The sequence below is a fragment of the Thamnophis elegans genome, chromosome 1, assembly GCF_009769535.1.
Source record: "Thamnophis elegans isolate rThaEle1 chromosome 1, rThaEle1.pri, whole genome shotgun sequence".
Classification (NCBI taxonomy): domain Eukaryota; kingdom Metazoa; phylum Chordata; class Lepidosauria; order Squamata; family Colubridae; genus Thamnophis; species Thamnophis elegans.
This window is the reverse complement of record NC_045541.1, coordinates 70,451,504-70,467,694: the sequence shown is the minus strand read 5'-3', so window position 1 is coordinate 70,467,694 and position 16,191 is coordinate 70,451,504. Positions and strand designations below refer to the sequence as shown.

The window sequence follows — 16,191 nt, the reverse complement described above, 5'->3', positions numbered from 1 at the left end:
TAAACTCATTGTAACTTAAATCATGTAATTGATTCCTTGATTATGGGAATCACAGTTCATAAACTTGTGGCTGGCCAGATATTCCTAGACGAGAGCTAGTATTATGATGATCTCAGCAAGGGACACATATTCTTAGAATCAAATTTCCACCCTGTCCATTTTCAATGCTTAATGTCAGCGATCCAGTTTTATTGCATATTTGAATGCAAGTTGTGTTTTTATTATTTTACTTTGTTCACATATTGTTTATTTTTGAATTGCACCCCCTCCCTAATGATTGTAAGCCGCCCTGAGTCCCCTCAGGGAAAAGGGCGGCCTATAAATCCTAATAAATACAAATACAAATACAAATATTCATACTTTAATATGACAATACATGTAAATCATCCCTTGAAAGCCTTATACTATTTTGCATGTTCTTACCAGTCAGGAGTTTTCTACTGTTCACTATTGACTGACCAATTGGTTATACATCATCAAGTTAGTGTTGATTCTGGAATGTGTATTGCTTTCTTTTGTTTTGATAACCTATGTTAACAGTTTAACAGCTAAATAGTACTTGTTGTTTTCACTAAAAGCACACCCAAAACAGCTGATTGAAAATAATGCTCTTGAACTTAGAGGTTTCTCCTTTCTGTGGACTCTGCCAGTGCATCAAACCTTTTCCATAAGATCTTTTCCAGGACTGCCACTTCTGGGTTGCAAAACTGTAGAGGACCAGCAAAAGGATAACAGAAAAACCTCTTTGTGGGCTCCTTTGAGTTTGTTTGTTTTCTCTCTAGGCATTTCATTACCAAACTAGGTAACATTGTCAATTAGTGCATCATCACCACTGATTATGTTACTTAGTTTGGTAATGAAATGTCTACAAGAAAACAACCAAGCTCAGAGAGCACCAAGGACCCCATAGTTCAACCTTGAGCTACAAACGTTAACTTCTGTCAGAACCCTTCTTGCTACCATTCTAGTCATTCCAGGTTTTGCAGCCCTATTCATCCTGAAGATGCTGGAATAGACATTTCTGTTCATGTAGCAGTGAAACTGGGGATGTTTTCGTCTGCCTCGTCCCTTCTCACAGTCATTCTTATTACCTTACAGATTTCCCCTAATTGCAATCTCTCTGTAAAACTGTCCCATCTTGTTTTTTTACAGACCCTCCTGGAGCCTGTGGGGAGTATGGCTGTGACCTCACTTGCAATCATGGGGGCTGCCAGGAGGTGGCAAGAGTGTGCCCTCTGGGATTCTCTATGACCGAAACAGCTAATGGTGTACGTTGTGTGGGTAAGCCAGAAAATGGGGTAACTCCTGGGAGTCAGGAGAAATGGACCTTCAACACAAGAGTCATAGGGAATTTTTACACTTTTAGATGAACAAGTCATTGCTCTTTAGCTATAGCTAGATTGGTCAACATCTGGCCACTCAGCTATGGCTCCAGAACATCCCCAGATCCTGCTGCTGAGATCTGGTATGAGCAATCGTTTTCACTTTTTTGCCCACAAATGGGAAACAAGTCACCAGAAGGTCAAAATTTTCAATTCTAACCATTCTCTTAACATCATATGCCATATGAGCCTTACATATTTCAGAGCTCTTCCTTAGGGTTGGGGGAGGGGGAAAGGAGGGGAAAGGGGTCACCCTCATCCAAAAGATTGTTTGCACCTTAAAAGTTGGATCAATAATTGTAATTCATGTTGGCTTGTTTAGCATTTCAGTCTCCTGAAATGTATTTTTGAGCATAAGACTTGTGAAAAAGATAATTGGTTTGGCATTTGCTCAGTGGCATGTTTTCATTGAAAGACTTTCTGTGTACACAGACACACAAATACATCAGCAACAATGCTAAACCGGCACTGACCAAAATAATAATATTGGAGTTGTGCTAAAGGGGAAATGTGTGGTAATAGGTTCAGTGTTCTAAAATGATTCAAAATGAACTAAAAAAGAAAAAGGAATCTCTTCTTCAAGTCAAGCTCAACTGCTGACATCACAGACATGACACTAGGAAAGTGATTGGCGCTGCCTTCTTTTGAAATGTTTTTTCAAGTTATCCATCCCAGCCACTACTCTGTTATACCTAGCCCGCCTTCTGATCACTCAGTAGGGTCCTCCTTGGGCACTTTGACTTGGGCTATTGGAGAGATTGGATTTCCACAGGCTACATCACTGATCAATCACTACAGAGGTAACTTGTGTGCATGACTTTAACACTCTTTACAAAGAGCATTAAATCTGTTTTTTTTTAAATAAGGTTTTGGCATTCTTTGAAAAACAAAAACTCTAGCCCTCTGTTTAATAAGCAGAACAAGTATTCTCTTTTTCTACATGGCACAGAAGTTTGGTTGACACCAGATGGTGTCCTGCCAGCTTTAAGTTGTTAGTTCTGTCCCATATGAATGCATAAGAGGTTTCCCACTGATTTTGATTGTTTAGCTCCCCATTTTTGTCTTTTGGTGAAGCTGATCTCTTCTCCTGTCTTCATATTTGCTGATTCACAATATTTTTTCTGCAGATATTGATGAGTGCCTGAGTGCTTCCTGTGAGGGGCTTTGTGTGAACACAGAAGGGGGCTTTGTGTGTGAATGTGGCCCTGGGATGCAACTTGCAACTGACCGGCACAGTTGTCAAGGTGGGTCAGACTGGAATTGCAAGAAGGGAGTTCTGGATGAATTTTTTTTTTTTTAAAAGAAATTGCAGAAGAAACATTGGTAGGATAGATTGTCATGGTCCAACAATGTTAATCATCTTGATCCCAGATACTGATGAGTGCCTAACAACACCTTGCCAGCAGCACTGCCAAAACAGTATCGGCAGCTATCAATGTTCCTGCCATCCTGGATTCTACCTTCATGGCAACCGACATTCGTGTGTGGGTGAGTGATTCTGCTTTTGTTGGAGAATCCAGCAAAGTACTTTCTTCTAAAACAAGTGGTTTACCCTAGCCTAAAAGCTCTGTGGGAGCTATAACTTTCTGGAGAACAAATTGGAACTGAATCATTTGAAAGATTTATTTTCTTTCATTTAAAAAAGGTTCAGGCAGTTATGTTATCATCCCTGCTTTAGTTTTGGGGAACAGCCTGTTTCGACTGTGACTCCAGGGCTCTGCAGTGTGGTTTGTTTTTCCAAATCAGAGTGACAAAACTATTTGGGCTTCTAAAACTGCACGGTTAAAAGGGGGCTGATTAGTTTCTTTGAATTCTTTGTTCTTTGTATCATACCTGACAGTCTCACATATCTAAGTTCAGCAGATATACTTTCCCAAATTGAGAAATAATGATGGGAAAGTTTTCCTGTTCAATATTGTGGTGGTACAAGGTACCCTCCCTACACACAGATACATAATCTGCATTCAGTATCAGAGCTATGAAATGTCCCCTCATGCATATGAACTGCTTAAACAGCAACTGGACTTCCTTGATTTTTCTTGAAGATGTTAAAAAACCTCCAGTTGCTGTTTGAAAAAAAGCACCTTTTGGGATGACCATGACCTGGATGAGTGAGAACCTCCATGACATTTTCTGTAAGGTGTCCTTATAAGGAAATATTAATAGCAAGCTGAATTGGTCCTGAGTGATGGCAGGGGATAAAATCTGTCAAGAACTTGCAGCTAACTTGTTTCTATTTTCTGACCATATCTCTGAAATAGTGCAGCTAGCATTCTGACCTAGTAGGAAGGGATATATAGATACTTAGATGACATGGCCACTATAGAAATTTGATAAAATAATAAACAAACAAATATAAATAATAAAGTCACTCAGATGGGCTTATCAAAATATTTATCAATGTCATACTATAATTTCTACCGTGTCTGACTTCTATTTTCTTTGCAATGTAGTAGGCCTAGAGTATATAATTTCTGACTTTCCTTTTGCTCTTGTCTTCTAGCAAGCTACTACTGCTGTGCTGGAAGCCTGTTTTATTGTTTGCATGCTAATAAAATGATGTTGTACCTTTAAAGTGGCTAAGCAACAAAATTTTCTGCCCAGCTACAAGCTTGAGCTGAGCTGAGCTAGCTATGCTGTAAGCCCTGTCTGTCTGGTGCAGATGTGAATGAATGCCGCCGACCCAGTGAGAAGCGAACCTGCCAACACTCCTGTCACAATACACTGGGGAGTTTTATGTGCAGCTGCCATCCAGGCTACCGACTTAGTGTGGACAGATTGTCTTGTGAAGGTAAGAACTGCCATATAGTTCATTCTACAAGAAAGCCTTCTTGATCCTTTGCATTGCATCAATTATCTGTTAATTGTGGTAAAAACTGATCAACTAGTAAAATCCTGAGACTCTGGGAATGTGAGCACTGGGAGAACAAGGAGATGTTGGAAAATGTGTAATTCTATTCTACATCTGTTTAATAAGCCAAAGTGATTCAGCCCAGTAGAGACTGGCTTGCTGCTGTAAACTGCCTAAGATGGTGACTACATTTGTTCCTCTAGAAATCTCAGTTAGAATGCTGTTTCCACCTTCTTGCTCATCTCATCTATGTTGGTTAATGTCCTGTCAAGTTTCACCCGTGATAGTGCTTTTGCCAAATGTATACATTTGCCAAATGTATTGTTCCAATGGAACAGAACTATAACAACTATCAATTAAAATCCCTGTCTTTTTTTCTTGTTACTGAGATCCCCAATGGTCTTAGTTATACCTACTGGTTCTTGCCCAACTTAAAAAAAATCAAGATCAATTCAAAGAGGCTTTTAAAACAGGGCTCTCAGTCTGTTGGATTAAGTTATCTTCCCTCAGTACGTGGAGCTCGCCAGATCAGCTTTCTGGGGCAGAGGTTTATTTTTCTAAATAGGCAGGCAGGCAGGCAGGCACATCCCACCTTCCAGGATTTTTTTTAATGTGCTTTAAAAGATCTGTAAAATAACTTGCAGCAGTTTTAAACAGTATCTTTTGTCATATAGACAAAATATACTGAAACCTTGATTCATATTATATTGATAATCATTTCCAAGAAACATTTTAATACAAATTTATCTGACCTTGTTTCTTACATAATTTTCCCTGAAGCATACTTTTGCAATATGTATTTTTCACTCTATGTGTTTGATTTTTTAAAATAAAAATAAACCTTTCTGTTTGCATCTTTCAAAAACATATTTTTTCATTGAGTGTCTCTTAAATGATGTTTATTGCATGTGAACTTTTTTAGCAGATAAACAGAAATTAGTAAACTCTACTCTACTCAAAATTCTACCTGCCCCATAAGCAGTTTGTTTTGACAGATGCTCTCAATTTTTTTTTCCAAAATGGGATTTCGTTTACTCTAGAGAGACAGAATTTAGCAACCCTTTTGGGTTCCATTAGCAATAATGGATAATAATAATTAACAAGGGTTTTCAAAAGCGTCTGTTGTTGAAATCAGATAAGACTGGAGTCAAAAGCTGGGTAAAAGGCACAATTGAGAGCACAGTGTAAAAGCTTTGGGCAGTTAAAAGTGATGGCAGGAAGTCTGTACTTCAGAATTACCAAGATTCTGTTAATATAGCCTTATAATATAGCCTTGTAAAGTAGAATTTGTGACTAGATTATGCTTCCTGTCTGGTTTACCAATGTAGTCTGATAATTTCTCTCTCTCTCTCTCTCCCTCTCTCCCTCTCTCTCTCTCCCGCCCCCACCCCGTTCCTCCCTCCTGCCTCACAGGTTTCTCGAAGTCCAGCCTGGTCCCTTCTCCCATTTTGCAGTCTCTTCAGCAGCCACAGACTCTGCTACGCCTTTCTCCAGAATCTATAGGACCTGTCTTGCCCCCCAGGGGTTCCCCAGACCTTGCTCCCTCGAGTGTACTTGAAACACCATTTCCTTTTCCATTTGTTCCCATTCTCTCTGTGCTTCCATCAACAGCTTCTCCTGCCTCCTCATCTCCTCCTCACAGCTCATCTTCTGCCACCTCTTTCTGGCCCAAAACTGCCAGGCCTTCTCTGCCACCCTTGTTACCAAAGAAGTTTAGCCCATCCATTCCCCCAAGCCCTTTGACTCCCTCAATTCCATCTGCCTGCTGGCATGGAGGGGTCCTTCATGAAGATAACAGCTCCTGGACAGAGGCACCGTGTCTGAATTGCTCCTGCGAGGTATATGACATATTTTGAGTTCTTATCTTACTCTCCAGCTTCAAGTGTTACATTGGTACTGTCTGTATTGTCTTATTTCAGGGTGGACAAGTGTTTTGTCAAACAGTGACATGTGAAGTTTCCTGCTCTCACCCAATTCCCCCAGCCCCGGGAGAATGCTGTCCTGCCTGCACAGGTGAGAGAAGTATCAAGTAGATCAATGCTTGTGTTAGATTGGATCATGTGGGTCTTCCCTTGTTCTAGCCATGGAGGATTTTCCCCATATACCCCCTTCCCTCACAATTGATCAGAAGCAGTCCCTAATTTCTGAAACTCTACCTAGTAAGTCTCCATTCCTGTTTTAATTAACATTTTTGTTAATAAATGTTAATAGTTTTCAGATGCTCCCTGGAGCATCTGAAAACTAGGCAGCTGAATCTTTATTCAACAGGTGCCATGTCTTGTGCAACTTGACATTTTGTGTAAAAGGTAAATGCTCCTATGAGTTGAGCTTGACTCCTGGTATCCAGCTATGCAACATTCTGTATACAGTTAGCAAACTGTAGCATAGTTTTTTTTAGACCACGTTTAATTGAAAACTAAAAAAAATTGGCACTGACCCACAAATTTTAAAATTAAAAAGTTTAATTGATCAAAATCTCATGAGATTTTCAGGTCTTATAAGATTTCAGTAATATCATCTGTTGATTCTAATATGGTTTGAACCTTGTAAGGTTTGGCAATTTCAGCCATTTTTAATGTAGTGAATTTATTTCTTAATTAGACTGATATCCCATCTTTTCTTCAGGAGCTCAAGGCAGTGTTCATAGCAATCCCTTCATCTATTTCACCCCACCAAAAGAATCATGTGAGGCAGGTTGAGCTGAAAGAGTAACCAGCCTAAAGACACTAGTTAATTTCTATGGCTAAGGGTGAACTGAGCTGAACTAAATCCAACCACAATGCTACTATAGCACTCAATCATTATGGACACCGTGTGCAGTATCACAGGTCTATCCTGATACATACAGATATTCCTTAATCTAGATTTACTTTAACCTTAAAAAATAATAGCTGTGAAGTTTTCAGAAAAGGAATGAACACAGCAGAGGGAGAAACGTTTCCCATCTTGGTGGCCTTCTTTAAGACTGTTGGGCCTAATAGAAGTGTATAGTGTAATATATAGGTAGCTTTGCATGTTGGACATAAGTGAAATAGAGCTTTTAACTGTGTTCAACAGCCAAGAGATGCCTTGAATTATCTGTGACTTGCAAATGATGATATTGTTACATGTATAAGTATCTAACAAGTTTTTGAAAATATCTACATGCTGAGCACTGAAATTTTCCCAGTTAAGAGAAAGTGTAATGGGGCCTATTTCCCTCAGTTCTTGTCCCTTCAGAGAAGAATCTTCTCATTCCTGTTTCCTACAGGCTGTTTCTATTATGGGATGTCCAGAGTTGAAGGGGACGTATTCTCTCTCTCTGAGGAGAACTGCACAGTCTGTGTCTGCCTGGTGAGCCTCAGGGAGTTGGGGCTGGTATTTCTTTGAGGACATGTAAATTAATACTTGCTAATACTTTGGATGAAAATAAATATAATAACTGTTGCTTTTGCTAGCAGCCATCTAACAACATTGTATTGAAACGTAAATGTTTTGATGGGCATCTGTTTTTTGACCAATATCCCAGAAAGTAGGGTTGAATTAAGAGATGGAATTATTCCTCTTCCTCCTCCATTTTACTTTATAGTACAAATTATTATACAATTTAACATGTAGTTTCAGACCCACATGATTTTATAATGTAGCCATATCTTGGGTCACTGATTTTCAACTATTTATCAAAGATGCCAAGTTTTCCTCCCCCCCCCAAAAATACAGAAAGAGGGGAGAACAATACTATAGTGAAAGACAAAATATTTTCCAGCTTCTATCAAACTTGCATTTTCATGTTGCTTTCATGCCACCCAAACGCCTTTTCTGAACCTGGCTGTTCAGAGGGTTCAAGGAGGGTTTCCTTTGATTTTAAACCTGTACAAGGACTCCCTAGGCAGGAGCAGGATATAGTGTGTTACTATCCTTCTCCCATGCCCCTTACAATCCCCTCACTACAAGCTGTACTCTCTTCCTTTTCAGCCTTCATTGTTAGCACTCTTATCCACATAACCACTGGGATGCCTGTCTCCAGTGGTTGAAGTCTGCTATCCAGGAAGAGTGCATAGAATTGATTGGGTGAGCAGAGTTTTTCCAAGGGGTAATTTTATAGATGAGATGCACTGAGACTCTTTACCAGCCACATTATGGCTAGGAACAATACTAATCCTACTGTTAAGCAGTAGGTGTCACGAAAGGAGAGCATATTCTCCAGTGTTAATTTAATTGGTATTGTATTTATTGCCAAAGAGATGCTTGTAGGATGCCTCCGTCTCAAAGCCGAAAATAGTGTTGGTGGCCTTGATACTAAACACTTGATGTAGAACATGTACTGTTTATCTGAGATGGCAAAATGCACTGAGGTGGTCCGAGTGAGGAGCATTTGGAATTTAATGGAGACAATGGGTGTGAGCATTTGGGAGATGAAGGATTATATTCACAACAATCCGTTCATTCTTTGTCACAGTTTTTCTTACCTTGTTGCCTAGAAATTATAGTGGCTGAAATCTAAATTATCCTGATGCCACAAGTTTATGGAACACATTCACAAATATAATCCAGATGTGTCATCAGGCTGAAACTGCATTGTAGAAAATGAAAAATCAAACAAACCGCACTATAATGTTTGTTTTTCATTCCAGGCAGGCAACATTTCCTGTATTTCTGCAGAATGTACACCCAGTCCATGTCCCAGTTCTGCTCAGACTGATTGTTGTCCCTGCCAGCCAGGTGATTACTTAATTATTGCCCTGAAGACATCTTGTTTCTTTTGAGACAGTGTAAAACAAGAAGGGTGGAAATGGTGGGAAGTCATTCTTTAAAAGATTTTATCCCAACAAGTAAGATATCCTATGAGTATATATAGGATTCACAGTATAAAGATTTTTGAATGCTTGAGTGCTTCCCTCTATAAGTGAATTTGGGGAGAGGGGTCAAAAAAGTGATAAATAAATAAAACAATAAATAATGGAAATGTTAAGTAAATATAATTATCTGTCCTTGAAATATTGAAATGTCCTCCTCACATGCAAATAGGGAATAAGTGACTATGTCATGATTTTATTAAGATAACGGTGGGTAATAACCTGCACATAGAAAGTAAATACATCAAAAAAAGTATAAGCTCAGAAGTTTGTTCCTAGTATCTAGTGTTCTAAGTGGAAGGAACCTGAGTAAAAGAACATTTAGTCATAAAAGTAGAGAGTTGTACGCAGCAAGAACTCTACTGCATGATGTAAGGAAAGCAAAACATTTTCTACAAATCTACTGACCTGGAGGGCCATAAATGAAAAGAGCCTACATCGAAATTCTATGCTGTTTTCCAGTTTTAAAAATTTCCAAGGCAATTTACTACATTTAGCTAAAGTGGGAATTAGGGCAATGAATGGAACCTTTTAAGAGGCATGGAATAAGTAAATGAAAGATCTTTTTCTGTTGTGAAAAAATAAATACATTTGATATTACACCTTGTGGGAAGAATTTCAAGCAAGGATGCCAAATAAATAAAAATCTGTGCAGCATGACGAGACATGGTGGTATAAATTTACATCGTAAGAGATATGGGTACAAGATCATTACAACTGTACATTTTTAAATGTGATACTATAGATTAATTGGCCCCTTATCTGTTCACCAATGCTTCTCTTTTCTCTGGAAAGATCACCTGTGCTATAAATCTTCTATAGCAGGATTGACCTGTTGCTTTCCTCTGTAGCAGAATGTCATTTCCGTGGGCAAATATACACAGAAGGGACCGAGTTCAACCCAGATGGTGATAACTGCACCATCTGTGTGTGCAGGGTATGTGTTTTATCTACCTTTTCTCATCTACCTTTTAAAAAAATATTGAAATTTATTGTATTATAAATACATAAATACAAAGATAATTAAGGGATTAAGGAAGGAAAAAGAACGGTGCAAGATAAGAGGGAAAGAAACAAAAACAGTGACTTCCAATCTTTTTCAGTGCAGTGAAATATAAAATACCTCAATTTTTTACTTAATATGTTTAGTAAATACTAGCCATTTCTGTAACAATAGTATAATCTAATCATCAAAAGCCAGGATTAATTTTTTTCCTGTTCTGAGTATAAAGTCCACAAGTGGTTTCAGGTAGAAATAAAACTGTATACATTATTTCCTTTTATTGAAACCGTTAATTTTGTCATCTCTCCGTCAATTTTTCCATTCATTCTTCCATTGTGGGAATTGACGTATCTTTTCATTATTGTGCATATAAAATTCTCACCAGTCAACATTTATAATAACAAAATTCCAATTTTTTTTCTATTAATGTTTTTTTTCCCAATTTTTAATTTAAAACAAGTACAACATCTTTCTTTACATGCTATAGAAAGTGTATCAGTCGGTCACAAATAAACATCTCCTCCACAGTCAACAAACATAACTCATGTTAACTCAAGCATTTTAACTCAAATATTCATACATATCACCATCATCATATATCCATTTTCATTTGACTGTAATTATAATTTAAAAATATTGACAATAATAATAATCTTAAACAATACATGCCCACACCAGTGGGAAAATAAAAAATAAAAAAAAAACCAAAAAAAAAGGCCAAAAAAAAAAAAAAAAAAAGGCAAGGCAGGGAAGAAAAAAAAAAAAAAAGAACACAGGTATATATTATAAAAAAAAAGTATATCAGCTGGTTACAACATATTTTGGCGCATCTCTTCCATTAATTCATATTAATTCAAATATCTTAACTCAAATGTTTACCATATTGACATCATTATACCTCCACTTTTAGTTAACCACAGTTATTTAAACCAGTGTTTTTCAACCTTTTTTGTGCAAAGGCACACTTTTTTCATGAAAAAAATCACGTTGCACACCACCATTAGAAAATGTTAAAAAAAATTAACTCTGTGCCTATATTGACTATATATAAAGTAATTCTCCCACGGCACACCTTACACTATGTCACGGCACACTAGAGTGTGGTTGAAAAACACTGATTTAAACATCCTTCAACCTTAACTATGCCAAAGAATTAATCCATAACCACATGCTGACATTTCATTTACTTGTTTGTAAAATCCTCTATTAACATCAAATCCTCATATCCTATTTTAGTTGAACATCCATAATATTTAATACCAAAAATTCCATCTTCCATGCAGTATATTATCTTTCTCCCTTCTTTATGTAGTTATATCGTATATCATAACATTTTCCCCATATTAATTAACATTTAACTGTATATATTTTATTTTATTTTTTAATAGTGATAACTATTGTGATTAATAACCTTTGTATATAGTCCAAAAGTATTTCCAACCTTCCTTTCTCATATCCAATTATTATTTATCATATCAACTCCACATTTTATACATTACTATCAATATCAATTGTTATTCAGCTATATCTATTACAAATAAGAGTAATTAGATTTAGCTAATTTTAAATTGTATTCTTCCATCTATCAGCCTATGTCTCTCCAATAACAAAACCTTCTCAGTCCTATTGTCATTCGTTGAATAGATTTACCAAATGTTTTTATAAGCAAGTCCAAACAGGGATATCTTCGCACCTTTTTGCTCAGGATGTCTCTGATGAGATAATAATGTTGTCCCAGGCTTGTTAAACTTTTCAAATTGACTTTAATTCTCAAGGGTGGAATTAAGAAATCTGATAATGATGTTTCATAAAGTGTAGATTCTTTAATACTTCTCAATCCTCCTGCGCTCTGTCTCTTAAAATGAATCTGTATAGCTGCCCCCCTTTCCAGCATTGCATTCCTTTCTTCCTCCGAGATAGACCAGACGTCATTTCTCACATTCTTCATTTGTATTTCAGGAACATTCGAACATTCAACGTTCTCACCTTTTTCTTCATATTTTAATGTCAAATAATCCATTTTTTTTTCAAATCTTTGATATGAATCAAACAACTTTTGAAATGCAGAAAAAAGTATTTGGAACGAGCCCTTGGGAATATAAATCGACGCCATGTTGTGGCGCAGTTAGAGGCTCTAAGATATTTGCAAGTAAAAACACGCTGGGAGCTGTGCGATCTTATCTGATCTTAGACCAACACAACCAAGCAATAAAAGTGTCAGAGCGTAGAAAACCAATTTGTAGTAGATTAGTTTTACAACCCACTTAGAAAGAGTCAGGGGGGAATGTTGAAGAGCCAAGGTGGCGCAGTGGTTAAATGCAGCACTGCAGGCTACTGCTAGATCAGCAGGTCAGCGGTTCAAATCTCACCGGCTCAGGGTTGACTCAGCCTTCCATCCTTCCGAGGTGAGTAAAATGAGGACCCAGATTGTTGGGGGCAATATGCTGACTCTCTGTAAACCGCTTAGAGAGGCCTGAAAGGCCTATGAAGCGGTATATAAGTCTACTGCTATTGCTATTGCTATTGAAGAATTCCTTGAAGTGTTTAAGAAATAGGGTAACCACTGGCCATAAATCCATTAAAAAAAACAATTCGCCGCTAGATTCTTCTGTTCTTTGGTTTCAATTAGCTTAAATTTTAGTGCGGACCGTCTCTCTTTGAGTAATAAAATCAGCTTACCAGTTGAATCCACTTCCACCATTCTTAGGGGCAACCTGCAGTTTCGGTTAGCATACAGCTAATCCAGAAAGGAGTTGGCAGGAGGGGTTAATTCCAAGCCCCCCAGAGACTTTGTGAACGTCTCTGAGGTCACTGGATCTCCCTTCACCTTTCACTGTCTCTTCGGGACAGCTATGGTCCGACGACCCGTCCAAAATTCCTTCGGAATAGGGGAATTTCAGGAATAGCCTGAAACTCCGTCTTCTCACTGCTAAGCCCCGCCTTCTTCTCAAAATTCCAATTGTTTTTCAAGTTCTTTCTCCAATAGTCCTAAAAGAAAAACTTCTCATTTCCATTTTGTATTTTTTTAAAGAATCTTCTGAATTAAAATATAAAACTGGCCCCAGTATTTCTTTCTTCATCATAAGACCATCAAAGATGATAAAAAGTATCTTCTTTACAATTATATTTTCAACAATATTTCAGACACCTCTATACATCTTTTACAAGTTTCTCAGGCATACCTTTACTTATCTCAGAGGATGTTCAAATTAATTTTCTTTCACTTAGTACACACTGTCTCTCTTGATTTCTCTCTCTCTCTTTTTCTTACATACACACAAATACACACTGTTATAGGCTTACATTTTTCTTTCTCCCAATGAAAAGCATATGATGAGTTATAAACATTGGCAGCAGCTTAAGTCTGTGCTTTACATCATTTTTACCTAAGAAAACATGCATTTCAATTATTTAGAAGGATGACTTTGATCTTTTCTTTCTGGTTATCCTTAAACCCTTGTAATTTTTCTTATCTGTTGAAGGAGAAACATTTTGTCTGCTTCACTGCAGAAACTTGAAACTATTACATGAGTTTTATTGGTATTCCAGAACTATATGTCAACTGTGAAATTGGCTAAATGAGGCCTCCGAAGGGAAATCCTAATAGTCCTCAAATGCTCTGTGGCAAAGAAGGGACCAGGTAGAAAATGTTGAAGCATTTTTTTTTTAAATCATGCCACATCTTTCTTTTGTCATAGCACTGAAATCTGTGACAAATAAAAAATACAAAAACAAACAAACAAACAAACAAACAAATATAGTCAAACTCAGTCTAAAAATATAACATGTACAATCACATGAGGCAACTCCTAGAGCATATTTCTGGAGATATTTTATCCTTTTTCTAAATATGGAGTTATTTGGACTAAGAATACTGTCATGTGGTAATGCGTTCTACAAATAATATCCCTTGTACATAACTGGAGTAGTCCTCAATGGTATTAAGAATGATGGTGCACAAATAACACAAATAATAAGTACCCTGTTTCCACAAAAATAAGACCTCCCTGGATATTAAGCCCAATCAGGTTTTTGAGCGCATGCACTAAAATAATCTCTCCCCCCAAAATAAGCTCTCCCTGAAAATATTGCAACATAGCAGCAGCCATAAGTTAACCATGCTCACCGCCTCCTGTACCTCAAAAATAATAAGACCTCCCCAAGGCCTTATTATAAGGACAAGTGCTTATTTCGGGGGGGGGGGGGAGAAAATAAGACCCTGTCTTATTTTTGGTGAAACATGGTAGATGGCACCCTATTTTCATCCAGCTACTGCCAACAGCAGGTTGCTACTAATGTGACTATGGAATTCTCAGTTTTATATTCTAGTTCAGGGGTGTGAAACTCGTGACCCATGGGCCAGATGCATCACACATGGCCACTCCCATGCCCGGTTTAGCGAAGGGGGGAAAAGTTGTGATACCTTGCGTGACGACATGAGTTTGACACCCCTGTTCTAGTTGGAAGCCAGATTGAAACCAATCCAGAAAATCACTAGAGAAACTGCATAGCTTGAGAGATTTCCCTAATTTAAAAAGGGAAATATCTCTGTAAAAAAGAAATTGTGGACATCTGTCTTGATGACTTCCTCTCTGTGTCCTTTTCATTAATAATGTGCTTCTTCAGCAAGGTGAAGTGGAGTGCTCTTTCATTCCATGCCCCACCCCAGGATGTCCCCGTGAGGACTGGCTGTTGGCTCCAGGACAGTGCTGCTTCACCTGCCGAAAGACTGCACTCATGACAGGTGAGACCCCTGCAGCCAGCATGCAAGAACATATACATCTATGATGCAAAGATTCATGGAATAATGGAATATCATGTATATATTTTAGGGAATTATGTATTAATGTGTATTAATGTAATAATATTAATGTAATAATAATGTATACAAAATGTACGTTGCTAAGTAAAAAATTTGTCAAGCGAGTTTGTATGACTTTTCTTGCCACATTTGTTAAGTGAATCACTGCAGTTGGTAAATTAGTAACATGGTTGTTAAGTGAATTTGGCTTCCCCATTGACTTTGCTTGTCAGAAGGTCACAAAGGGGGATCCTATGACTCTGGGACATTGCAACCGTCGTAAATATGAGTCACTTGTCAAATTGAATGTAAATTTTCAAGTCATAAGTCACTTTTTTCAGTGTCGTTGTAACTTTGAATGGTCACTAAGCGAACTATTGCAAGTCAAGGACTACCTGTATTTAATTAATATACGTTAAGATGTGAACGCAATGTTAAACTATATACCAAAGCTTTGGAATTTGATTCTTTATTGTGATTGCCTTGAGCATTGAGGGAGCCAAACAAAATAAGTATACAGTATCAAGAAACTGGAAAAGTGATATTATTCCAGATGCCAAAAAATGGTTGTCAGAAATGTATATCTATGTGTTTTAGAAAAAGCAATATTTTCTACTAATCAAAGGATGTAGCACAGCAGTATGTTTTTCTGATGGGAGAGATTTCATGATATCTTACAATAATATCTTCTATTGTTTACACTGTAGTAGTGAATTCATTGGTAAACTAGTAACTATTGATAAATATAATATATAAAATACACATTTATCCTTCATAGAGTCATTTAATTTACATTTTTAATTTTTGAGCTTTTTTGTAAGATATATTAAATTTAAAAAAGAAGTTCATAAACCAGAAGGCAGACTGACCTGACAGTTTTTCTCTAGATGAAAGGGGATTAAAACATAGAATAATTTTCAAACATCTAGTATACTTTTTCTTTATCTGGTTAGTTTTCACAATGCAAACATTATCCCTACTCCATATGGTCCAAAATTGCTTTAACAAGAGCATCCTATTCTCTTTCTCCTCCCTTAAAGAAAAAGTAGCATCACCAACATCCACACCCATGCATTCAATACCTACACAAAATGATAAGATACAGACAGCAAACCAGCATCAATGCATATGCAAATATAAAGCCAAATAAAATTAGTAGACTATATAATCTTGGCTTCTGATTTCCCTAAGGAAAGCATTCTTTGGAATCAGTCATTCAGAAGTGGCCCTGCCTCAAGAAGAGTCCTTTATAGCTCTGCCTCAACTAGAGCCAGTATAAAAGAAGGCAAGTAGAAAAACATTGCATCATAATCCCTAGA

General features: G+C 37.3%; 1 protein-coding gene across 1 annotated transcript in view; it reads left to right on the top strand.

Moving 5' to 3' along the window:
- The window catches only part of VWCE (von Willebrand factor C and EGF domains), a 30,376-nt gene that overhangs the window by 4,537 nt on the left and 9,648 nt on the right, over positions 1-16,191 (top strand). Inside the window, 10 exon segments of the mRNA XM_032232326.1 lie at positions 1,153-1,281; positions 2,510-2,626; positions 2,754-2,870; positions 4,000-4,173; positions 5,647-6,071; positions 6,153-6,246; positions 7,484-7,566; positions 8,847-8,934; positions 9,920-10,005; positions 14,698-14,815. Coding sequence (XP_032088217.1) covers positions 1,153-1,281; positions 2,510-2,626; positions 2,754-2,870; positions 4,000-4,173; positions 5,647-6,071; positions 6,153-6,246; positions 7,484-7,566; positions 8,847-8,934; positions 9,920-10,005; positions 14,698-14,815 — 1,431 coding nt within the window.